Source organism: Pelmatolapia mariae, linkage group LG3_W (genome assembly GCF_036321145.2).
Source record: "Pelmatolapia mariae isolate MD_Pm_ZW linkage group LG3_W, Pm_UMD_F_2, whole genome shotgun sequence".
Taxonomy (NCBI): Eukaryota; Metazoa; Chordata; class Actinopteri; order Cichliformes; family Cichlidae; genus Pelmatolapia; species Pelmatolapia mariae.
The window spans coordinates 63,539,326-63,565,952 of record NC_086229.1 but is presented as its reverse complement, the minus strand read 5'-3'; the positions used below and the strand labels follow the sequence as shown (position 1 = coordinate 63,565,952).

The window sequence follows — 26,627 nt, the reverse complement described above, 5'->3', positions numbered from 1 at the left end:
TTCTGCATCAAGCATTGCTTTGATTGACAGATCAGTGGCATGGTGGTCAGCGCTGTTGTCTCAGAGCAAAAAGGTCCTGGGTTCAAATCCACAATCTGGCAAAATGTGCAAGGGGTTTTCTCTGGTTTCCTCTACAGTTAAAAGTCATGCAGTGCAAATAGTTGCTTGTCTCTATGTGATAGACTGGTGAGCTGTCTAGGATGTACCCTGCCCCTATCACTTCTGGGTTATGCCATTCCCCCCCCTCAGCAGCCCAAATGACGATAAGAGAATTGATGGATTGGAAGTTGTTGGATTTTGGGGGGAACATTATGTAATATGAAGACAACATGTACTACAGACATTAGTTACATTTGTTTATTCAACAAGATTACCATTGGTGTAACAAACAAATATTTTGCTAGTTAATGTAACAAGACTGACTTTTGATGTGCCAAAGTGTTTAAACAATATAACATGAATTTAGATTAATTTAATTGGACTAACTTGGTACAAACATGTTGGTTGAATTAAAATTCACATTAATTGGATGTTAATGTTAATATTATGTTACACTTACAAACATATATCGTGTTGAAACAACACAATCAAGATGGATTAAAATAACATGATTTGTTTAGATGGACTATAAGTGGCAAGATAAAATTACGTTCATCCAATGTATTATTTTGGTGAGTGTACGAAGATAACATGTAGTATTTAAGTGACCAAGTAGTGTTAGGTTGAAAGTTACTGAATGGTGTTGGATTGAGGTGAGAAAATTATGAAGGATCAAGTTGCTGCCGAAGCAAAACATCTGTGTGCAACCAATGTCCATTATTGAATCAAGTAAATCTAACAACCTCTTTTTTTCAGTGTATAAATCAACACTAAACTTTCCAGGTGATGGCAATCTGATCATTTGTAACCTCTAATTATAAATTATTCCAACTCACTAGAATCAGAAAAAGCTTTATTTTACTTTTCTATATTATTTGGCGATCGTGGCTCAAGAGTTGGGAGTTCGCCTTGTAATCGGAAGGTTGCCGGTTCGAGCCCCGGCTTGGACAGTCTCGGTCGTTGTGTCCTTGGGCAAGACACTTCACCCGTTGCCTACTGGTGGTGGTCAGAGGGCCCGGTGGCGCCAGTGTCCGGCAGCCTCGCCTCTGTCAGTGCGCCCCAGGGTGGCTGTGGCTACAATGTAGCTTGCTATCACCAGTGTGTGAATGTGTGCGTGAATGGGTGGATGACTGGATATGTAAAGCGCTATATAAATACAGGCCATTTACCATTTTATATATTTAACTATTAGTTTCTGAATCCTCTTAGGTAAAAAAGCCATTAAACTCTGACATCTTGAAGTAAAATGTGAACAGTAATCTGTATGGTGTGGAGGGCAAAATATTAATTAATTCAGTGTGAAAACACTGCCACCATGAGGTAAAAGTGAAACATTACATAATTATGAAAAGACACATTTGTGGGATCATAAATTATGCTTAATGCACTGGGTATAATATCGCACGTGACTGATTCTTCACCAGATTTACCTTTTGTTAAATCTGTTGTGCAGAACAGAAGAACTCTAGCACTGTCAGGACCCCCCTGAGTTTCACAGAATTCAGTAAGTGTTTTATTTCGGATGCGTTAGCTCCTAGAACCTGACGATGCTGCTCTGGAGTGTCAAGCTTCTCTTTGATGTGGAGACTGTTAGTGCAAGGGTCGAACAGTTGTTTCCATTTTCTATGTGTTTTGTTTTACTTCCCCTGCAGCATCACTATGATCATTCTAGTCAGCTGTCTCCTCATGTATTTCCACTTCCCTTGATCACCTCTTGTGTGTATTTAGTCTGTGTGTTTTCTTTCAGAGGAACTTGCAAAGAAAAGTGTCTGGACTTCTTTAAGTTGCTTAAAGACGTTTCACCTCTCATCCGAGAAGCTTCTTCAGTTCTAAGGTCAAATGGCGGAGAGCTGTGGCTACAATGTAGCATGCCATCACCAATGTGTGTGTGAATGGATGGAACAAAATTTGGATTAACTAACCATCTATATTTCAGTTACATTGACCAAGCATGTCAGTGTTATTTACTCAGTTTTTTTTTCATGTTGTGTAACAACTGCAATTATTAATTTCCACTTAATATGTTTAAGCTTTACTTATTCATTGATCAAGTATATTGAACAGATTTGACTGGTTTCCAATCTACTCAATATTTTTAAGTGTAAAAGTGTTGCCTCAAAAATTTTAAGTAAATGTCAGTTTCAGTTTGTAGAGTGTATTTATCTCCACATTTTTTATACTCTAGATAGAAATGAACACATTTTTATAAACTGATATGTTTGAGGTCTAGAACTGACATCACATCTCTTTTTTAAATCCCATGGACTCATGGATTATTTTTCTTCCCCAGTTTACCTCATTTAGATATGTATTTGATTCTCTTCCGAGCACCACAGGACAATCACAACAAAACATGCATGCAAAGATGGAACTTTTGTTTTTTGAAGTGAGTGAATGGATTTGCAATGTTTAAATTTTTTTTAATTAAATTGTGCAAAGTTTTTTGTCATCTCTCAGATCAGTAATATATGATTTTAACATGTCTGATTTAACAAAAAAAACATACTCTTCTGACTCTGCGTTGATTAAGATTGTGATGGTGATGTTTTAAATGTTATTAAATCATCTTGAAGCCACCTGAAGGTGGCACAAAAGCGGCTCTTAGATGCTTCACCACATGAGTTCTTTCAAGGTATTTCAAGCAAATAAAAATCACCACAAGGTTTAAAAAAACAGAATAACTACTATTTTTTTGTTTTATCTCCCTGATGATCAACTTTATTCCTTCCTGTTTAAAAGCCTTCAGCATATCTGATGCCAGTTAAGCTAATGATAACAGAAATATTAGACCAGCCAAACTGAAAACAGATGGAGCTACACTGCAGTAAGAGTTCACCTGTGAGCTTAGCAAACAGTTTCAAGTTTAAAACATATCAGCATATTATCAAGTTCTGCTGTAAGATACAGTTCACATGTAATATTCATTTACATAATGAGCTCATCAGCCATGCTGACTATGTGGTCTGATAGTCACTATGAATTATGCGACAGCGTGATCACTTTTATTTCATGAAGGAAGCTCCAGTTACTCCTCTGCTAAAGGAGGTAATAAAGGAAGCACTGAAGCTGAAGTTTGCATTTAAAGACTTTAAATAAATCGTATCGCTGTAGTTTTTCTCAGCAAGAAATCTTAGTGAGAAAATCTGTTTATCTATGTTGAGTTTTTACCTCATGTGACTGGGGAATTTTCAGAGTAACAGGAACAACAGCAGATTATCTGATTCCACCTCACCCTAGCAAACAATGTTTTCACTGTAACTATAAACAGAGTGTTTAATGGGCAGGACACAGTTCCATTATTGACAAGTGTACATGGCTCAGAACAAACCCTATTATGCAGCTGTATTATTATTTGTCATTTAAAAAAGTAATTTCAGGTGGACATTTGACTCCCACACTATGGTTAGCTCAGGACTTTTATGTCAGTCAGTAAGAGATAAACGTGTCAGTTAGCACTTCATGAGGGTGTCTGCACAGCAGCTGTTTACATTACTTACACCTCTCTTCAAACCATAAACCTGTGAGCACAAAGACCTCCCACTATCCCTGTATCAGATGCATCTCAGACCTCTGTCACAGAGAAAAACTCACTGAATCAGATAGTGAGATGGTCCAGTCGTCTGATAGGTGAGCCCTGTCTTGTTTAGCCTCCCTGTACTCTAAGCAGGTACAGAGGATGGCTTTATCAAACCTTAAAAATGGTTCCCATCCTAGACGTAAGAACAGCTTAGATGCTGGGAATAGCTTACCCAATGAAAGGGATGGAGAAAACTCATCCATGAATGGTCTGTGAAGGTTCTCAGTCATCCAGGTCATCGTAGTCAAGTCAAGTCTTGCAACAAGTCCACCAGAAGCAGGGAGATTTGGGAGGAGAGGGAGTGGAGAGTGGATATTTTACGGAGGCAGTCTTGGACGTAAGAACAGCTGGGCTGGCAGCAATAGCTCGCTGAGTGCTGAGAGCAAAGAATGCCTTTCATCAGCCATTAACGTGGCGACAACCCCACCAGGAGCTGGGATATTTAGCAGTGGGGAGTGGAAGGTTTACGGTTGGCATGCTGGATGCATGAGCAACGATAGCAAAGACTGTCCCTCAGCAGCCACACACATAGCAACAAGCCCACCAGGAACACCAGGAACAGTGTATGGTGGGAGTCCTGGTCGTGTGAGCAGAGCTGGTAGCGCTGACAGGGTCAGTGTCAGCAGCAGCGAGATCAATCAGAATCAGAATCAGAATCAGAATCAGAATCGTGTTTATTGGCCAAGTATATGTGCAGACAAATACAAGGAATTTGGTTCCGGTAGATGGTGGCTATCAAGCACAGCAATGTAAAACACACACACACACACACGTCTATATATACATTACACATGCATACACATACATACACAAAGCTGTGTAAACCAACTATAAATAACTAAACTTATGTACATAAAATACAGAAATGAAATGAGGTGGAATGAGTACTACAAAATGTACATAAGGTGCAGTTGCAGTCTGGCAGTGGGGAGCAGTGTGACAGGTCAACTGTTTAGAAGGGAGATGGCGAGGGGAAAGAAACTGTTCCTGTGTCGGGTGGTCCTGGTCTGCAGGCTTCTGTACCGTCTGCCAGAGGGCAGCAGGTCAAAAAGTCTGTGTCCAGGGTGTGAGGGGTCTGTGATGATTTTCCCTGCCCGTTTCCTGGTTCTTGAGAGGTACAGATCCTGGATGGAGGGCAGGGGGGCGCCGATGATCCTTTCTGCTGCCCGTACAGTCCGCTGCAGTCTGCTCCTGTCCTGTTTAGTGGCTGCACCATACCAGACTGTGATGGAGGAGCACAGGACAGACTCAATGACTGCAGTGTAGAACTGGGTCAGCAGCTCCTGTGGAAGACTGTACTTCCCCAGTTGTCTCAGGAAGTACATCCTCTGCTGGGTCTTTTTGAGGATGGAGTTGATGTTGGTCTCCCACTTCAGGTCCTGGGAGATGGTGGTACCCAGGAACTTGAAGATCTTCACAGTCGACACAGGGCTGTCTGACATGATGAGGGGGGGCAGAGTTGGGGGATGTCTCCTGAAGTCCACTGTCATCTCTACAGTTTTAAGAGTGTTCAGCTCCAGATTGTGCTGACTGCACCAGAGTACCAGCCGCTCAACTTCCTGCCGGTATGCAGACTCATCACCATCCTGAATGAGGCCAATGACGGTGGTGTCATCTGCAAACTTTAGGAGTTTAACAGCCGAGTTCTTGGAGGTGCAGTCATTAGTGTAGAGGGAGAACAGTAGTGGTGAGAGGACACATCCTTGAGGGGCACCAATACTGAGGGTCCGAGTTTCAGAGGTGATCTCCCCCAGCCTCACTTGTTGTTTTCTGTCTGTCAGGAAGCTGGTGATCCACTGACAGGTAGCTGGTGACACGCTGAGCTGGGAGAGTTTGGAAGAGAGAAGTTCAGGCACGATGGTGTTAAAAGCCGAACTAAAGTCCACAAACAGGATCCTGGCATAAGTTCCCGGGCGGTCGAGGTGTTGCAGGATGTAATGCAGCCCCATATTCACTGCATCATCCACCGACCTGTTTGCCCGGTAGGCAAACTGCAGAGGGTCCAGCTGGTGGCCTGTAATGTCCTTCAGATGGGCTAACACCAGTCGTTCGAAGGATTTCATGACCACAGACGTCAAGGCGATAATAGTGTTGGAAGTGGTGGCAAACTGAGCTCGGCCAGTGTTGTGAGGCGCAGCAGCAGTGTGGGGAGATTCACCGGCACGGGCAGTGGTGAATGGAAACCTGTTTACAGCTCAGCGAGTGGGCACAGCGTGGGTAGTGCAGGGTGGGGCGGGGGAGGGAAGACAACCAACAGGCAAAAAGCTCCGAGTCCCTGGAGGAGGATCGGGCGCAGTGGGGGGTGGCTAAGCAGTTCAAAGGCTGCTGGGAACCGGATTAGCAGCGCAGGAAGTGGATCCAAAGTCGCTGGTAGCAATGATAGACTCAGCAGTCATGCTGGAGGGAGGATCAGCAGTTCAGGGAGGACCAATAACACCGGGGGTAGGGTCATCAGCAGCACCGACCGGCCAATCAGGAGCACGGGAAGCCAAGCCAGAAGCAGCAAGGAGAGGATCAGCGTCTGCAAGATGGCGGCACTAACGATCTCAGCGGCAGGGAGGGAAAGAAGTCAGGAGAGACAAAGACAAGCTCAGAGAGCCCGACAACCACGACAACAACAACAAGAACAACAACAAAAGGCTGCAGGTGAGATCAAAGTCGAACACATTCGAAGAGTTCACTTCCAGCATGAAGAGAAAGTAATGCAGGCTACACGAGCAATAACCTGATCTGAAATAAGAACATCGTTGTGGGGTCTTTACTTTTCAGTATTAAGCGTCTTCAGGTGACTGTTGTTGTGATTTGGTGGCTTATAAATAAAGCTGAATTGAACTGACACATGCATACATTAACTTTCTCAGATTACTGAGGCTGTTTTCAAACATGCTGAGAAAAGAAATCCAGGTGCTCAAACTCGGAGTAAATTTTATTCCCAACAGGCTTAAAATACACAAAGCCTGAGCTCATGGAAATCTGCTTTTGATTCTAAATGCCTGGATTGATGCTTCTGAGCGGACGTCCGCATTAATTTATGTGAAACTAAAGAACATTCGATTAGGTACAGCAGGGAGAAAACACGGAACATCTAACCTGTGTCGTATGAAGAGGCAAAGTAAATGCTGCTAGTGTTTGTTGCTTTTTTTTGTTTATATACAGACTGTTTATTTATACGTTCAGATATGTTTTCAAAAGTACGTGCTGTGATAAAGCATCACTCTGTTTAGGATAAAAACATTAAGAATGGTCTCTCCTGCCTTGCAGCTCCCTCGCCTCTCATCCAGCGCTGGCTGACCACAGGTGTCGGGGTCATGACCTCTGAACCTGAGGGCGTTGATGACATCATGCAAATCTGAGTAGGGTGATGTCGTTCCCCCTCAAAATCAGCCGATTCTTTTTCTACATTAAATAGTGATTTTTTTTACAAATTTATTATTATTTTGGCCTTTTTCTCATAAGGACATTAAAGACTGACAGGAAGGACATGCGGCAAAGGGCCGGAGGTCGGATTCAAACCCGGGCCAGCTGCGCTCAACCACGCGACATATGGCCGTCTGATCATCCCACTGAGCTGAACCGGTGCCCATAGATATTGAGTTTAATGGAGCCATGACCACACAGCAGTTTTTATCTCTATATGTTGAATATTTTCAGACTGACAGGTGTGGAGCAGCAGACATCCACTTTGGGCTGAAAAACACTTTTAAGTCCTGAAGCTGTTTCATACACACTGAAAGTGTCACAGTCTAAAGACGAAATCAGTGTTTTGTTTCCAAATCTCAGAGTGTTAAAATATGATGATGCTGGAAAATTATTTTGACCCAGAAAGAATGACGTGTAGAACATGATGCTGTTAAGCAACAGTGTTGGGGAGTAATGGAGTACATGTACCGGCGTTACGCATTTAAAATACAAAATATGAGTAACTGTATTCCGCTACAGTTACCGTTTAAAAAGGTGGTATTCAGAATACAGTTACTTTGTTGAAATAAATGGTTTACACGGCGGTCTTTTCCTGTTTCATATGTTAGGCTATGCCCTCTCTATTTTTGGTAATTCCACGCCGTTGGAAACCCAAACAAAACACGCATTAAGAGGCTCTAATGCCTGTGTCTCTATCTCGCTGCCCATGTCACCTCTACTTGCAGCTCGCATAATGATGTGAAGAATAATTTTTTTAAAAGTATTATTGAAAAATTTATTTAATATGAAGGCAATAGGCAGTGTTACAGGCATAGCCCTAAAGATAGCATAGCCCTCTGTTTTTACAGATGTTTTTTTTCCTTTGAATTAGAGGTTTATAAGCAGGGATCAGGGACAGAGAGAGATGATCAGAGAGTCCGAGATGAGGCAGGGGGGTGGCTTTGTAAGCATCTGGGATGTTGGTGTAGACCTGGTCCAGTGTGTTGTTTTCCCTCGTCGGAAAGTTCACATTTTTAAAGAATCCAGGCAGGACAGATATCAGGTTTGCGTGGTTAAAATCTCCTGCCAAGATCACAGCACAGTCCGGGTGCGTTGTAAGCTGTTTATTAATGGAGTGCTGGAGTAGCTCCATGGCTGACTTAGCCATCTGAATATAAACATTGTTAGGTACACCTGTTCAGCTGCTCGTTAATGCAAATATCAGCTGCACATGGTCAAGATGACCTGCTGACACAGGTAAATATGGAGCTCACTGCACACATGTGTCTATAATTATTTTTTATACTTTCCCAAAGCTGAAATTATAAAAACAAGAAGGGACTGAATTATAGCTCACCTGGTTAAAATTATATTTAAGCTTAAAGTTTGCATCATTAGGGGCGTGACTGTGACTGACAGGTGGATCTGCTAGCTGTCTGATAGATATCAATACACCCCAAACCCACATGCTGTCACATCCCTGAGCAAAGACCAAAACATCACCATATTACCAGCTGTCTAAACTAGTGCTGTCAATAGATTAAAAAAAATTAACTAATTAATCTCACAATTTTCTGTTATTAATTGCGATTAATCGCAATTACTTGATCAATAGCCTGGATCCAATTACATTTTTTCAACTCTATATTTTAAGATTGTAACAGACATTTATGCAATACAATGAAGTAAATGCAGAATAAACACAAATAATGTATGCTGAAATTCCTGAGCGTTTGCTGGACTATGCTTAAAATGTCCAACAATCTTGCGACATTTGGCCAAAGCCCTTTCAAATGCGCTGTCATTAAGAGAAACTGTGACCGTTCTTTGCAGAATGTGGGCCATGCAGGGCATGTGTTCAAATGGAAGTAGTCTGGCGGCTGCAACCATGTTACGAGCACTGTCGGTGCCAAGCGTGGTTACCTTGTCCTTGATTTTCCATTCGTTTGCAACATTCAGAAAATGGTCAGCACACGCCTCAGCATAGTGTCTCTCTTCAGTTTTACTCACTGTTAGTGCAAACGATTGCACACTCCAGTCGTTATCAATAAAATGCGCCGTGACCCCCAAGTAATTATCGTTGTTCACCGAGGTCCAGTGGTCTCCGGTGAGAGCGACGTTCCTTACTTGCACAAGCTTGCTGGACTGCTGAGCCCTCTGGTCCTCATACAAAGTGTGCAGTCTCGATACAATGGTTCCTCTCGAGGGCAGATTGTAACACACATCTCCTGATGCAGCGTGAATGACTTCTCTCAGTCCATCATCTTCTACTATGCTAACTGGTCGGCAGTTTTTAGCTATCCAAACAACCAAGGAATTGGTTAATTTTTCTCTCACATTTTTTGTTATTCGTCCACGAGCACCATAATCCTGAAGCGTAGACTGGCGAGGTCCCGTAGAGGCGGATTCAGTTGGGTGTTTTGCTCTCAGGTGATACGCCAGTGATGAACTACTTCTGTGGTACCTGAATTCAGCTTTGCAAATTGTGCACCTTACTCTCGTTTTGTCCAACAAACCATCAGGCAACTTCTTAAAGAGAAACTTTCCACCCAAAAGTCCACCCTCATCCATGCTTGCGTGTGTTAGCTAGTGTTAGCTAGTGTTAGCTAGATAGTAGCAGTGTTGCCAACTCCTCAGTAAGGAAAATCGCTATTGGCTGTCCTAAAAGTCGCTAGAAGTCGCTAAATGACGTCATCGCCTAATTGGTCATGCTCGTAAACTACGCTGTAGGAGAGAGAAGTAGCACCATGGACGAGACATAAAGTCAGTAAAAAACATCCTAAATGCATTTAGGCATTTATATTTACAACTACAAGTAATTCCCACCCTCCTCCTTTATCCGGGCTTGGGACCGGCAAAAGTGACCCAAAATAGGCACTCTGGCGGAGTTACTTTTTTTTTTTTTTTTGGCTTTTTTTTTTTTTTTTTTTTGGCTTTTGTTTTTTTTTTGGCTTTTTTTTTTTCCTTTTTAACCACACAAGAATAAGGGTAAAAGAAGAACATTTTTAACCATAATGTTGTTAACAAACTACATTAGCAATCTAAATGGACCAAAAACAGACAGTAGAAATAAACAGTGGCAATGCGAAAAAATGCTGGGGACTAGTCTGGTCCTAATTCAGGCTGATTGGGTTTGTTTGTTTGTTTTTCCAGACATCCAGGCTGTGCTGGCTCACAGAAAGAGTGGGTCATCCTCATTTTTGTCAAGATTCTCTACTGCAGGTTCAGCAACTGTAGCACTTGACTTAAATGAGTACGCAGCTGATGTGCCAAAAAGCTGCAAAACATTGTCAGGCAGCTGGTGCTCATAGCAAGCCTCACCAGACAGCTTCAGTCCATATCGGATGTACAGGATGGAGTTAAGGCTCTGCAAGGACATCCGATTTCTAAGTTTGCTTTTTACCACACTCATCTGGCTGAATACTCTCTCAACTTCAGCATTTGAGTGTGGCAAGGACAACACAGACACAGCAGCCATTGCAAGTTCTTGAAATGGGTTGATATCAGCTGCATCCCTGTACTTCCAAATCTCACTCCAGAAGTCCATTGTGTTTTTTGTCTCATTCCATTTACTAAGATGGATGGTACGCCATTGATGGACAATCTTATCTGTCGCTTCAGGGGAGAAGCCAAGGAGTTTAGCAATTTTTTCTATTTCTCCAGAAAACTGGACATGTACTGCAATGCTTCAATATTGTCTGGCAGTCTCACCCTCAACTCATTAGTAAGGGATATGGTAAAGGCTACACACCGCTTTCTGACATTTTTTTCATCCTCAGGCGCAAGGTGCAACTCAGCTGCTTTCGACTCAAAAAGGTAACCAAGGTATGGTTTGGAACTGATGTATCCCTCTATTGGCTCTTTGAGTACATCAACATTTGCCAGTGGATTCAGCACCCTGCTGCTCACAGACTTGATCAGGCTAACCAAGCTGTAAAGTAGTTTAAGAGGATCTACCTGTTCTCCTTCAAAAGCCTTGATGGCGGTCTGTACCTCTCCCAGCACTGACTTCAGAAAAGTCATGTACAAGATATTTTGAGGGTCAGTGTACATGGAGTATAAAACTTCAGCCATGTAGCAGTGTTCACTCGACTTGGTGACTGCAAAATGCAGCCTAAGCTCATCCCACTGGTCCAAAATGCGTGAAACCACAGGTTCAATGGAGAGCCAATGGCACACACCTTGGTTATCTGTAAAGGTTTCTCCCCACAGTTGATAGTCTCATAAATGGCCTTGTAGGCCTCCCTGCGCTTTGGAGACACTGAAAACCAGTTATAAGTCTCTCGTACCAAGTACTCCACACTACGGGGTATGGTGTCATTGGAAGCATGACTTACAGCAAGCTGCAGAGAGTGGCATACACAGTGAATAAGAACAAGATCTCTGAGGCCATACTCCTCCTTCAGCACTTTATGGACCCCATTGTTAATCCCTGTCATCACAGATGCATTGTCGGTTCCTATCCCCAAGAGATTGTCTTTTTTAAGACAACACTTCTCAAGGAAACCCACAACAACACGAGCTATAGATCTGGCATCTCCTCCCTCCAACTCAACAAGCCCTAGAAAAGTGGACACAATTGTCTGCTTGGTGTCGCTAAAGTACCTTATGACAACCCCCAGATACTTAGAAACACTTATATCTGTGGACTCATCGAGGAGGAGGCTGAAACGCTGATCACCCACATCTGCAACCAACTTTTTCAGAAAGTATGGTGCCAGAACACCATTAATCATTTCTGTGCACTTTGTCCTGTGCATTTTGAAATGGGTGGCAGCAGTGGAGTCTGAGAAAGCAGCTCTACATGCCTCTCCAATATGATCACATGCCAGCATGGAACAGTGTTCAGCGATAGCTAATGCCATGGTGGCTTCGGCCTTTTTTGAAGAGTCTGTTTTTTTAGTAAGAAACGGCAGTTTCATTTGGGTGGAACTGTTATAATGCTTTGCATTTTGAGTATGTTTTTGTGTTAGCATGTGTTTTTTCACATCACTCAGTTTGGCATAGAAATCCGCCTTGCAATACAGGCAGTATGCACGTGTATCATCTCCAATAAACTGCTTCAACCAGCCCTTAAATTCAGGGTTTGATTCCCACTCTTTCCTGTATTTTTGAGTGTACAGTTTAGACTGAGACATGATGAGCTAGCTAGCTAGATGTTTAGCTTATGTCACAGAGAGGCACACACACGATGGAGGAAATGAGCAAGTGACTATGTTGGAATGATGTTTTAGTACACTGATTTATTTTAGACAAAGAAAAATGAACATTTACCGCTGCTAGGGAGCAGCGGCTTCGCTCATGCGCGATTCATTTGCAGTTTGTACGCGTAAGGGTGAACAACATCTGCTCTGACAGCTGCTGGGGGCGACTGCTGCGTGAAGACTATCCACCGCCTGTGAGCGCTTTGACTTGGGCGATGTGCCCACGGAAGCACCGGCTGCTTGTTGACAGTAAGAACGATACGTGGTTTCATGTCAAAAAGTCGTCATAAGTCTCCAATAACACCAGCAAAAGTCGCCAGATTTGTCGCTAGTCGCTTTTTAGAAAAAAAGTCGCTAAGGGGGTCTGAAAACTCGCTAAATATAGCGACAAAATCGCTAAGTTGGCAACACTGGATAGTAGCATGGTGTCACTTCTTCTTCTTCTAATCATTTCTGTCAGGCCAAACGCCAGCATAGCACACTGTTGCCCCCTCCTCCAGAGGTGCTCATGAGTTTAAAGGTCTTAGATTACAGGAAATTAATTTAAAAAAATCAGCGTTAAATTTTTTTAACGCGTTAAACATTTCGCGTTGATCTTAACAATTAACGCGATAATTTTGACAGCACTAGTCTAAACACAACAGATTATCAAACAAAATTACTACACTCCTCAGAGACAACAATACCCATGAAGCCTGGACACGAGACCCCACAAGCAACTACAAAAAGAAAGTTATCAGTTTACTACAACAACTTGAAAAGGATTAGAGTTGAGGATAGAGTTGTGGCCAAAAGTTTTGAGAAAGACACAAATATTGATTTTCACAAAGTTTGCTGCTTCAGTTTTTAGAATAGCATATTGCATATACTCGAGAATGTTATGAAGCGTGATCAGATGAATTGCAAAAGGACCTGCTGACATCATTTCAATAATCTTCTCGTTAACTCAGGTGAGAATGTTGAGGCTGGATGTGTTAAAAGGAGGGTGATGCTTGAAATCATTGTTCTTCCTGTTAACCATGGTTACCTGCAAATACACATGTGCAGTCATCATTGCGTTGCATAAAAAACCGGGCTTCACGGGCAAAGATGTTGTTTCTACTAATCAACCAATTATCAGATCATCAAGAACTTCAAGGTTCTTGACAAAGAGGTTCAACTGCTGTGGAGAAGTCCCACAAGCACCAGGACCGTCTTCTAAAGATAATTCAGCTGCGGGTGGCATCGAAGTGCCATCAGTGCAGAGTTTGCTCAGGAATGGCAGCAAGCAGGTGTGAGTGCACAGTGATGCGAAGACTTTTGGAAGATGGCCTGGTGTCAAGAAGGTCAGCAAAGAAGCCACTTCTCTCCAAAAAAAACCAAACAAACAAAAAACAAAAACATCAGGGACAGACTGATTTTCTGTAAAAAGTACAGCGAGTGGACTGCTGAGGACTGGGGTAAAGACATTTTCTCTAATGAAGCCCCTTTGCAGTTGTTTGGGGCATCTGGAAAAAGCATTGTCCGGAGAAAAAAAGGCAAGCGCTACCATCAGTCCTGTCTCATGCCAACAGTAAAGCATCCTAAGACCATTCATCTGTGGGGCTGCTTCTAATCCAAGGGAGTGGGCTCACTCACAATTTTGGCAAAAATAACAGATGTGAATGAAAAATGGTACCAAAAATTCTTCCAACTTCTTCCAACCATCCAAGAACAGTTTGGTAAAGAACAACGCCTTTTCCAGCATGATGGAGCACCGTGCCATAAGGCCAACATAATAATGAAGTGACTCAGGGAAGAAAACATTGAAATTTTGGGTCTATGGCCAGGAAACTCCCCAGGCCTTAATCCAATTAAGAACTTGTGGTCAACCCTCAAAAGGCGGGTGGACAAACCCCCCCCTCCCACTAATTCTGACAAACTCCAAGCATCGATTATAAAAGAATGGGTTGCCATCAGTCAGGATTTGGCCCAGAAGCTGATTGACAGCATGCCAGGGCCAATTCCAGTGGCCTTGAAAAAGAAGGGGCAACACTGCTAATACCAACTGTGATGTAATTGTCAATAAAAGCCTTTGAAACTTATGAAGTGCTTGTTATTAGTGTATTTTTGGGACGATAAGGCGCACCGGATTATAAGGCGCATTAAGCGAAACAAAACAGTCAGATAAGTCAAACTTTACTCAACTCATTCTTCTTGCTTCCTCCACTTCCGTACCATTGATTCATTAATGTTAAATTCTCTCACAGCTGCTCTATTCCCATGTTGCTGCAGTGTATTAATGACTAACCTCGTATTGTGGATGAATTATCTCAGTTGTTCTCCTGACTGAAGTTTGGTCCGTTTACAGCATCCTGCCATGCGATTGCATTTGTCCCTAACCATCGGGAACCCTCACGTTAACTTTTATCGAGTGGAAAAAAGTTAGCGTTCATCCTCCAGCTTCACTGTGTTTATGTTATGCTAACATAGCTGTGTCGCTAGTGATCATGTAGCACATCATTATATACCAGCTAGCCCAATTTCAGTAACCCTACAAACGTCACTGCTGTTTAGTTTTCTGTCTTCATTTATGTTGGAAGTGATAGCAGAGCTGTACGTTTGAATTTTTTCATTAATCTCTCAGTAAGAACATGTTATATCATGTTTAGGTGAAAGCTAGCAAGCTAATAAATTCTGTTTTCATAGATGCCTGGATGTTAAACTTAATTGTTACACCTGGTAAAGCAGTAACGCTGATCATTTTATTGAAGATGAAAGAATTTAGACAGGTTTTTAACTCTCAGTGATGCTGCAGTGCTCGTTTGACTTTGGGACCTGAAGCGGACGGAGTTTAGGACCCAGATTACTCCGCGAGGCTCCTGACTACGGTAGCCGTAATGCTCCGACAATCCATCAAGCGGTGCGGCTTCGTAGCTTAGCAAAGTCGTACTAAAACATTTTTGACAGATTTTTGAGCGCCTTGTACCACATAAAATCGGTTCGAGGTCAGTAAGCACAACCAGAATTCATACATAAGGCACACTGTCGATTTTTGAGAAAATAAAGGATTTTAAGATAAGATAAGATAACCTTTATTAGTCCCACGTGTGTATAAGTGCGCTTTATAATGTGGAAAATACAGTATACTTCAATATATCACAGAAACAACTGACACAAAGATCTAGAAACACTGAAGCAGAAAAAAATATATTTGTGTCATTCACAAAACTTTGGGGTACGACTAAAAAGTCCAGAGAGGGGCGAATTCCTATGAGGGAGCCCCAGACCCTTTTCAGAGGCTGCATATTTCCCTTTTACATTATATTATATCTTTTTGGGTGTGCAGCAGGACACAAGCTCATTAATCCAATATCTCACTGTTGGTGAATTTTCAGATTTCCAATAAATCAGAATACATGTTTTCACTGCTGTGCTCTCAAGTAAAATAAAATATTTCTTATAATAGTTCATGTTAAGAGAGCCTGTGTCCCCCAGAGTCCACAGTTTGGAGTCCTGTTCAATTTGGATTCCTATTACCCTTCAGATTATTTCAATGGCACATCTCCACCATTCTTCTATCCTGGGCAACTCCACAACATGTGTAAAAGATATTTTAGGTTTTTCCTACTTATTATCTAAGCCCAGGACATTCTGCAGACCCACAAAAATATCACCCTGACTTTAACTAGTTATGATGTGTACGCATGTTTGCAAATCCCTCTGCAGCTCAAAATGTCAGTCTCAATATTCAATTCAATCATAGCACTGAATTGATACTTTTGACCCTTATTACACGGAGTGCCAACTCTTAACGAACACAATTGCAAAATGTATATAAAGTAAAGTTTAAAAATAAGTAAAATTTTATTTATATAGCACATTTCAAGATTAACTCACAAAGTGCTTCACAGAAGCTAAAACATAAAAACAAAAAACAACAAAAAAAAAGTTCAAAAGATGAGTTTTTAGCTGTTTTTTAAAAGAGACCACTGAGTCCACAGATCTCAAGCTCAATGGAAGAGACTTCCACAGGGCCACAGTTACTAAAGCTCTGCCACCTTTTGTTTTCAGCCTTGTGTTATGGACAGCAAGCAAGCCCTGATCACATGACCTCAGGGACCTGCTGCGGATGTAAGGATGTAAAAGATCACTAATGTATGTTGGCTCTTGTCCATGCAGAGCCCTGAATGTCAAAATCATAATCTTAAACTGGACTCTGAATTACATGCGGAGCCAGTGCAGCTGGATCAGCAGAGGTGTGGCATGCGAGGACTTGGAAGACTTGGTCAAAAAAAAAAAAAAAAAAACACTTACAAAAACAGATTTACTTAATCATTTTATTCCTAACACTTCACCTGTCTAGCTGCCCCAGAACCACGTATCAAGGTCATTGAATGCCTTGTATTCTTTGTGCTTACGCAAATAATCACAAGTCAGGCATGCATGTTCTACCGGAAATTGGACCTTCTTTGCTTTAAAGTGTCGCCTCCACTCAAAGTAACTGAAGTACATTTCCTCATTCTTGTCCAGAAGCAGCAGGTAATCAGCCAGGTCCGTGGGTGAGCTGAAGTCATCAACATGAATGAAGGCGTCTCCCTGGATAAAGTTCTCATAGTTCTGCCTGGTCGGGCCCAGAACCACTGGCACTGTTCCTACTGAGAGTGGGTTGAATAGTTTCTCAGTAATGTAATCCTTGTGGACAGAGTTCTCAAAGGACAGATAGAACTTGCAGCTGGTGATGGTTGGCATGAGGTCATTGTCAGAAATGTGCTTCCCAAAGGCTCGTCCATATGCATGGACCTTAACATGTTTCTGCAGCTCATTGAAATATTTCACCCGCACATGCTGTGGGTTCCAATTGCTCACTATCCAGCAGACCAGCTTGTTTTTACTGGGTGGTACAAAATTCTCCTCGCCCTCTGCTGGTACGATAGTCCCAGAAGGCACTCCAATGTTTGCATCCTGGCGATAGCTGAGAGTCAGATTGAACAGCTTCTGTATCCCAGACAGTTTGGATGAATGTGTCGGTGACTCAAAGTTCATCCATATCCACTTCTGGAACGATGGTCGCTGCAGCTGCGGCAGATTGGACAGGTCACCCCTGATGTCTCTGTGATCGATGATGACCCCATGTGACTTATTGTAGAGGTTCCTGTCTGCTGTGATGAAGCAGTTATCAATTTCAAAGAGAGCACTGCAGACGCTGAAGTCAAATTTACTGCCTAAGGACCAGAGCCAGATCAGCACAATGGTGGCATTCTTATCCCTCTTGGTGGAGATGAGGTTCTTCACCTGATCTGACACTGACTCTACAGGACAGAACCAGCTTTTATCAGGTTTAAAATACATCAGAAACACAGTCACAAAGACTGCCAGTACAAGTATACCGAGGAGAAAGGGTCGCAGGACTCCGTTAGAAGATCCAGATGCCATACTGTGTTCTAAAAAGGACAGACCAAAGAGAACAAACTCAGTAAAGTCATGGTCAGCAGGACACAACATCAAGACTGATCACCTTATCATGTTTAGGTTCTCATGCTACCAACTTGTAATAATATGTAATGGATCATTGACTCTGAACACACTGTCAATGTGTGCCTTTAAATACTTAGTGGAATGAATATGTCTTTATCCTGTCTTCCTTCTCTCATCCCAACTGGTCGCAGCAGATGGCCCCGCCCCTCCCTGAGCCTGGTTCTGCCGGAGGTTTCTTCCTGTTAAAAGGGAGTTTTTCCTTCTCACTGTCGCCAAAGTGCTTGCTCATAGGGGGTCATATGATTTTTTTGGGTTTTTCTCTGTATGTATTATTGTAGGATCTACCTTACAATATAAAGCACCTGAGGCAACTGTTGTTGTGATTTGGCGCTGTATAAATAAAATTGAATTAAATTATGAATATGAATAATAAAAATGTGAATCCTTCTATACAAAATGGATCGAAGTTTGGATTGACCTCCTCTGTGACTCAATGCTCATAGGAATAGCATAGTAAAGATCTAAAATATCTAAAACTTGTTACAATACGTTAAGTCTTGGTCACTCCAGGAACACACTTAAATGTATACTCTTGTATCCACACAATTCAAGAATAATTTTAAGCAACAGAAGATCAAACACAAAATAACAAGAATGGTAATTATGACAAAAGAAGATAGGTAAGATTAGAGTAATCAACAAAAGAAACAAAAACAAAATAAGAAAACGAAACTCATTATGTGAAATTTTTCCATCCCACCCTTTCATCCTCCTCCCTTGTATGGCTCTTAATTTCTTTTCATTATATATGTACACAGTTTTTGCATACACCCATACACCCATGTATACAGAATCAACATACTCCACAGTACAACTACATCACTGACAAAGTTAAGCCAGAAAAGCCTTGTAGGTGATTAATTTGAGGCAGATATGGGAGGTTTGTATCACCACTATAGCCTGTCAGGTACAGAGAGGGGAGAATTGATATGAAGGGGCCCCAGACTTTTTCAAAGACTGCATTGTGACACATGAATGACGGACCCGACTACATAGTTCACTCTTTTTGACACTTTTTATTCAGTTGCTGTTCTCACAACACTCGGTTGCAGCTTTTCAGCTGCACCCCACACACAACAACCATCTGAGGTCCAGGCACGTCTTATGAAGGGAAGGCGTAATGAACGAATGGCGCGTCAGTGTGTCAGCCTTCTCTCCAGCCACGCCACAAACCACGCCCCGCCACATACCCCCATCGCCCGACCTAGGCTTGAGAGCCATCCGTCCCTGGCCCATCAACTAACGGTGTGGATGAGTTGGATCCGGGGGCTGAACACGTGTCCAGCGGCAGCGGTGACGAGGCGGGTCCGGCAGCCGACCTCGTGTTCAGCTGCGGCGATGGAGCTGGTCTGGAGGTCGATCGCATGGCAAGCGACAGTGGCGCAGCAGGCATGGACATGTCCCGTGGCTCACGGGTAGCTTCACAGGTGGCCAGGGCGCAGGACCAGATGAGGCAGGACCAGACAGCACGCTGGCCTCTGGCAAAAACGCCGCAGAACCAGATGGCACGGCGACCTCTGGCTCTGGCCAAGCAGGTCCCCCCCGCGGGCACACCTCTGGAATTACCTTCCAGCTGTCCTCACAAATTAAAGATAATGTATCTTTATGTAATAAAGATGCTTAATGAGGTTGGATTTGATAGATGGGTTAGGGTTAACTTCAGCCATCTTTGAAAGCATATACATTCCTGTCCCAAGAATTGACTACTCTTATGTGCAAATCAGAAAGATCGAGGATAACAGAATGTAACATTAATGGACATACATACATGGACCCAGAGATGTTTCCAATCATTCGGCGGTATACCTAAAGATGCATTTGGATATTAAGCCTAAAAACATGGTATGGAGACTTAACACAAGCCTTCTGAATGACCAAAAATGTGACGAATTTATTCAAAATGAAGTTAAAGAATTTATGGATGGTAATGACAAGGGAACGTATCATAGAGCACCCTGTGGGATACTATTAAACCAGTGCTCAGAGAAGAACTAATAACGTGGTCAGTGAGAAAGAAAAGGGAAGGAAAGAAGCAACAGACTATCCTGTCAAATGAGTTGAAAGATTCGGAGATATAGAATCAAACAATTGTAAAATTTTAGAACAAATTAAACATATTAAGGAGGAGCTAAAACTATTCTGGATAAACAAATAGAAGTGAAGCTTAAATATCTCAGACAAAACTACTATGAAAACGGCCCCAAAGTTAAAAAAAAATATTAGCATGGAAACTGTGCAAACAATTAACAGATAGAACAGTTAGAAAAATTACAAATCCACTTACTAAGACCTATTGCCATAAACCTGAAGATATAGAAGAATCTTTTGCGTTATATTACAAAGAGCTTTATACTCAACCCCAAATAATGGATTCATTACTAGTGAATGGATTCCTGGAATTCCTAGATTTGCCTTCGATAGGAGAGGAACAAAACAAAATACTAACTCAAGAGGTTACTAAAGCAGAACTTGATAAAGCTGTATCTAGACTGAAGACAAACAAAGTGCCAGGAGGACATGGATTTCCTGCAGAATGGTTTAAGCGGTATAGGGACCTTTTGTCACCAAAGCTATTAAAATTTTAATTTAATTTTAGTTTTAATTCTATCTTGAAGGGAGGAGAGACACCAGAATCCTGGAAACAAGCTATCACATCCATGATTCCAAAGGAGGGAAAGGACAGATCAGAGTGCAGCTCATACAGACTTATCTCAGTCTTAAATATAGATTACACAATATTTACGTCAATCATTGCAAAAAAAAGCGGGAAAATATTATTCCTGACCTGATCGACCATGACCAAAGAGGGTTCATAAGATACAGACAAACACAGGACCATGTAAGTAGAGCACTATACCAAATAAATACTGTTTCAAAATCAATTTAAATCAGTTGTTTTGAGTTTGGATGCAGAGAAAGCCTTTGATATGGTGCAATGGGAATTTCTTTATTTAGTACTTAAACTATTTGGATGCAAAGAGCAGATCATTGGCTGTTTTTAAAATGCTGTAAAGTTGTCAAACTGCCGAGATTGAAATGAATGGAAATCTGTCTAAGGCTAATATGCTGTCGCTGGTGCCCCCCAAGCCCTACCTTGTTTGAACTCTTTATACAGCCCCTGGCTCAATGGATTAGAGAAGACCAGAAAATCAGGGGCATTCAAGTTAAATGAGTGGCGTATAAAATATGGTTATATTGCAGATTACATACTTTTGACCTTGTCCAATCCGGACTCCAGTCTCCCCAAACTGATGATGCGCCTTGGACAGTTTAGCCAATACTCGGGTTACAAATTAAATATACACAAAAATGGTAAATGGCCTGTATTTGTATAGAGCTTTACTTAGTGCCTATGGCCCCCAAAGCGCTTTACACTACATTCAGTCACCCACACATCCACACACTGGTGATGGCAAGCTACATTGTAGCCACAGCTGCCCTGGGGCGCACTGACAGAGGCGAGGCTGCCGGACACTGGCGCCACCGTGCCCTCTGACCACCACCAGTAGGCAACGGGTGAAGTGTCTTGACCAAGGACACAACGACCGAGACTGTTGGAGCCGGGGCTCGAACCGGCAACCTTCCGATTACAAGACGAACTGCCAACTCTTGAGCCACGATCGCCAAACTCTAACTTACAACTATGTACAAAAATAAATGTATGATTTCAGTTGGAATACTAACAAACTGACATATCACTGCATATCACTATATGTGATGGCTGCAGTTACAGCCACATAGTGGTAATATCAGTGTAGAGGCTTACACATAACACTGCATTCACATTTGTCTTTCTTTAAATATAAGGTTTAATTTACAGGATAACAAATAACTGGTTTTAGTTTAGAATTAATTCATATATTCACATAACACTGCATTCTAAAATAAGTGCGCACATTTTAGTTTACACTGTTATGTATGATTAATCTTTGTTTTCTAAGTTACCTTTGTTGCAGCTGCTCCAGTCGCTTGATTGAGGGAAAAGGGGCAGAGCAGGCCTTGATGGAGAACTGCAAATTGGCTCATTCCATAACTCGGGACCATGGGGGGAAATTGGAGTTCTTTATTTTAGTTTCAGTTAGGTTTTGTGTGTTTTACCCCTTTTTGTGTTTTTTGTGGGCTGATCAGCCACTATTTAAGTTTCCCCTTTGTCTCGTTTAGTTAGGTCAGTTTGTCTGAGTTATCAGTATTGTTTGTTTGTTTTTCACTTTGAGTAGAGTTTTGTTATTTATTAAACTATGTTTTTGGGTTAAAAAAAAGTAAAAAATCCTTTTTTAACCTTTCACTTTTTTAACTTTAACCTGTGCCTAAGTTTCCTTCGCTGCTCGGTCCATCACACCATACCAAAGGATTTGACAGAAGTTTTTAACTGAAAATATAATGCTATCACACAAAATATAAAAGAGGACTCAGGAAGATGGACGCCTTTGACAATTGGTCTGTCTATTGTTTCTTTTTCAGTCCCTGCCAATTGGAATCCCCCCAAAACAATTCAATGAGTGGAAAAGAATGATCTCAGAATCTCACAATTTATTTGGCAAGGTAAAAAACCCTGTTTACAACTTAAGACCCTACAGTTACCAAAAGACCAAGGGGGATTATCCTTACCTAGCTTGGAGGACTATTACAATGCAGCACAGCTTCAATGTTGAGTTATGATAACAGGTATGAACCAAAATGAAAAGATTTGGAACCCAATTAGATATACCTCTACAGTCTTTATTGGTCTACAGAAGTCTACAGAATAAGTCTACAGAAAAAAAAAACATATGTGTAAATTGAATGAGTACACTAAAGTAGCTTTAAATATCTGGATTAAACAAAGTAAAAAATTCAGTTTGGAAAGAAAAATGCAAACACTAAGATGGGTAGGATATGATACAGACTGTACACCAGCACATTTGGACAGGGTGTTTAGAGAATGGACTTGGAAGGGTTTTACAGCATACTGTAAAATCTCAACAAAAACAGACATGGACAGTAAGATTGGGAGATATGTAAACAACCAACAATTGTCAGTCCAGTAACGACAATAGGCGATATATTCGTTCATGCACAAACTTTTTTTGAAGGGCGGAGCAATGTAATCATGCACGGGCTGATTTGCGCGTTTAGAACACAGAAGAAGTCCAAACATGAACAGTAGTGATGGGATTTCCGGCTCTTTTTTAGAGAACCGGCTCTTTCGGCTCCCAACAGGCTCTTCAGGTTGTTTTGTTGCTTTAATTAATTTATTATCAACAACAATATAAAATTATGCACAAAATGAATTTCTAATGTAAAAAAAATGTTTTTTATTTATATATGTCTATTATATAAATATGCTTTTATTTATTCACTCCACATAAAATTAAAAAAATAAATTATAAAATCAAAAACCAACTATTTACAATTCAACTTTTAACTTTTTAAATATTCAGCTGTTTCCTTTTAAACAAATTTAAAATGAAACAACACAATAAAATATAAAGTAATATGAAAGCAAAAAGAAGATGCAGGTTCTCTGTCATATAGGTCTGGGATAACTTTTTGGGAGTGTTTTCCTGCTTGGAATTGCATACATAGGATTCAGTGCATTAATTAAGTTTGTGAATCCTTTATCATCCACAACTGAAAATAGTTGGAAATCAAGTGCAGTCATTTTTGCCAGGTATTTATCAATTGAGCTCTGTCTTGCTGGGTCACAGACTTCTGCAAAAACTGTCTCATAGAGCTCTGGGTTGGTTTAGGTGGTTGTGGTGGTATACTGCAAGATGCTGTAGATGCAGTAGCAGCAGCAACAGCTGCAGTAGACACACTGGCACCTTCATTAATATCACACTCAACTGACTGTGTGTGATCTTCCCATTGCACTGATGGGTGGACAGTTCTCAGGTGCCTGTGAAGGTTGTTCGTGGAGCCGGCTCTATATGATATCCTTTTCTTGCAGACTCTACACTCTGCCTATGTACTGTCAATGATTCCAGATTTTGCTTCTTTTCTTGGTGTCACTCATTTTCATTACTATAGCTTTCTAATGTGATGATGTTGTCGCCCCTGGCTCTCTTCCTCTCTCTCTGTAACTACCGCCCCTCCCCCTTCTGCTCAGTGCAAACACAAGGCTGAAAAAAAGAAACACGGCTCCCAATAAGGAGCCGACTCCCGTCTTTCACTTCAAAGGTCCGGCTCAAAGAGCCGTTTCGTTCGTGACTGACACATCACTAATGAACAAACTAATTGCCAAATTGCACACTGGAGGAGAAGGCGCAGATAGAAATGGACTGTTAAATCATCGAGGAGGTCGTAGGAGAAGAAGATCCACCGGTTTGGTGGAAAATGCATGAAAAACGTTTCCCATTGACGTTGCACATGGCACGGAAATATCTGTGTATACCAGCCACAAGCACACCTTCAGAGCGGGTCTTCAACACTGCACACACTGCTGACAGCTGATAAAGTAAACATGCTTGTCTTGTTTTGTTTGGAGGGAATATTGACCTTCTTCATCACACTAGATGTCTTTCTGAAAGCGCTGTAACTAAGTTTAAGAATATAATCCACCCACTGTTATCATCTTCAATGCCCTGTACCAACACAGAGCAGAGCAGCTACCTGAACGCTACCCCAACAGAGGTCGATCATCTTGTTAATAATTTTACCTCCTCACTACGTACGACTCTGGATACTGTAGCTCCTGTGAAAACTAAGGCCTCAAATCAGAAGTACCTGACTCCGTGGTATAATTCTCAAACACGTAGCCTAAAGCAGATAACTCGTAAGCTGGAGAGGAAATGGCGTGTCACAAATTAGCGAGTTAGCGAGTTGGAGTCCAGAGCAGAGCGAGTTACAATAATCTAATCTGAAGGTCACAAAGGCATGTATACGTTTTTCAAGATCTTTGTACGGTATTAAGTGTTTGACCTCTGAAATTTGGCGCAATTGGAAGATGCCAGATTTAACCACAGAGGAAACCTGTTTAACCAGCTTAAATGAACTATCCAGGCAAACACCTAGATTACGTACAGTATTTGTAAGAAAGCAAGCAAAGGGACCAAATTGGGCAGCTAGCTGGTCTCGTGAAGTGTGACTATCAAACACCATAATCTCAGTTTTCTTCTCATTTAAAATGAGAGAATTGGCTGACAGCCACTCTGTGACCTCTTTCAAGCAGTCAGACAAACGATTCAATGAAGCTGGCAGGTTATCAGAGAATTGGAAATAGATTTGAATGTCATCAGCATAACAGTGGTAGGAGACCTGACATTTGTCAAAGATAGAACCCAGGGGTAGCATGTACAAGGCAAACAGTAGAGAGCCCAGCACAGACCCCTGTGGTACTCCACAGCAAACAGGGGCAGCGGTGGATGAATAGCAGCCCATCATGACAGAAAGAGTCCTACCCGAGAGGTAGGATTTAAACCAATTAAGGGCAGAATCCTTGATGCCTATAACATGTTCTAGTCTCTCTAAAAGAATTTTATGGTCTACCATATCAAAAGCAGCGGACAGATCCAATAAAATTAAAATGGCAGGGCAACCTGAGTCGGTAATTAAAAGAAGATCATTGAAAACCCTCAGCAGTGCCGTTTCAAGTGCTGTGGTGAGGTTTAAAACCAGACTGAAATTTGTCACTAATGTTATTTGCGTTTAAGTAGGCCTGTAGTTGGGACTGGACAGTTCTCTCTAATATTTTAGATAAAAAGGGAAGTTTAGAGATTGGCCTATAATTCGCTAGGTCAGTATGGTCGAGGCTAGTTTTCTTTAGGACAGGTTGCACCACTGCATGTTTAAATGCACATGGGACACAGCCTGTGAGCAATGTTAAGTTAATCAATGATGAGAAATGAGGCCCAATTACATCAAACCGATCCTTTAAAATCCGGGATGGGAGGAAATCATGAGCCCAGTTCAAACTTCTCAGTTGATCAATTATGCTTTTAAAAGTAGAAAGTTAAATTGGTTCAAACTGGTAGAAGTTGGATGGAGATCCACCAGGAGCAAGGTCAGGATTATCCCATAAAGCTCTTCTTCTGAGAAAAGAAACATTTATTTTCAGAAGTGAGTGCATTCTTTCCAGGCACTGAAGGTGTTTAGTATTATTGAATTGTTTCTTTTTTCACTCACTATGTGTTAATAGACCTCTCTGCACTGAATCATACTTGTTATTAATCTCTGTCTCTCTTCTACAGCATGTCTTTATCCTGTCTTCCTTCTCTCACCCCAACCGGTCGCAGCAGATGGCCCCGCCCCTCCCTGAGCCTGGTTCTGCCGGAGGTTTCTTCCTGTTAAAAGGGAGTTTTTCCTTCCCACTGTTGCCAAAGTGCTTGCTCATAGGGGGTCATATGATTGTTGGGTTTTTCTCTGTATGTATTATTGTAGGGACTACTGTAGAATATAAAGCGCCTTGAGGGGACTGTTGTTGTGATTTGGCGCTATATAAATAAAATTGAATTGAATTGTAAGCGTGGATAAACATTTTTTGTACCTATGAATGGAACATCTTCTAATGGTATAGAGTTCATTTCGTGTTGTTCTATTTGGACCCATCTAACCTCACTGTTCTCTGCATGTAGCCAGTTCCAAATTGAATGGTACTGAGAGGGAAGATAATAATTCCTAAATTTTGGTAAGTTAAGTTCTCCCCTTGAATATGGAGCCTGGGGGTAAATGAGTCTGATGCTTGGATTTTTCTTTTGCCATATAAAAGAAATTTTGGGGACTTTTGTAGAGCAACATTTAAATAGATAAGGGAACTTAGGCCAGATATTAATTTTGATCGTATTAATTCTGCCTATAGGAGAGATAATGGGAAATCCATCCATCTTTGAAAATTAAGTTTGGTTTGCTCCAATAATTTGATTTGTTGAACTATA

General features: G+C 41.6%; 2 protein-coding genes across 2 annotated transcripts in view; one reads left to right on the top strand and one right to left on the bottom strand.

Moving 5' to 3' along the window:
• The window catches only part of LOC135932668 (NLR family CARD domain-containing protein 3-like), a 70,304-nt gene that overhangs the window by 20,133 nt on the left and 23,544 nt on the right, over positions 1 to 26,627 (top strand). The gene's annotated exons all lie outside the window — the stretch shown is intronic.
• On the bottom strand, positions 16,600 to 23,475 carry LOC134623856 (4-galactosyl-N-acetylglucosaminide 3-alpha-L-fucosyltransferase 9-like). The gene is made up of 2 exons (XM_063468865.1): positions 23,465 to 23,475; positions 16,600 to 17,674 (listed from the first exon to the last, which is right to left on the bottom strand). The coding sequence occupies exon 2, from the start codon at positions 17,671 to 17,673 to the stop codon at positions 16,600 to 16,602; it is 1,074 nt and encodes a 357-aa protein (XP_063324935.1). The 5' UTR covers position 17,674; positions 23,465 to 23,475.

What these genes read in the sequence shown, in the direction of transcription:
- LOC134623856 (XM_063468865.1), bottom strand. Translation starts at nt 17,673, where the DNA reads ATGGCATCTGGATCTTCTAACGGAGTCCTGCGACCCTTTCTCCTCGGT.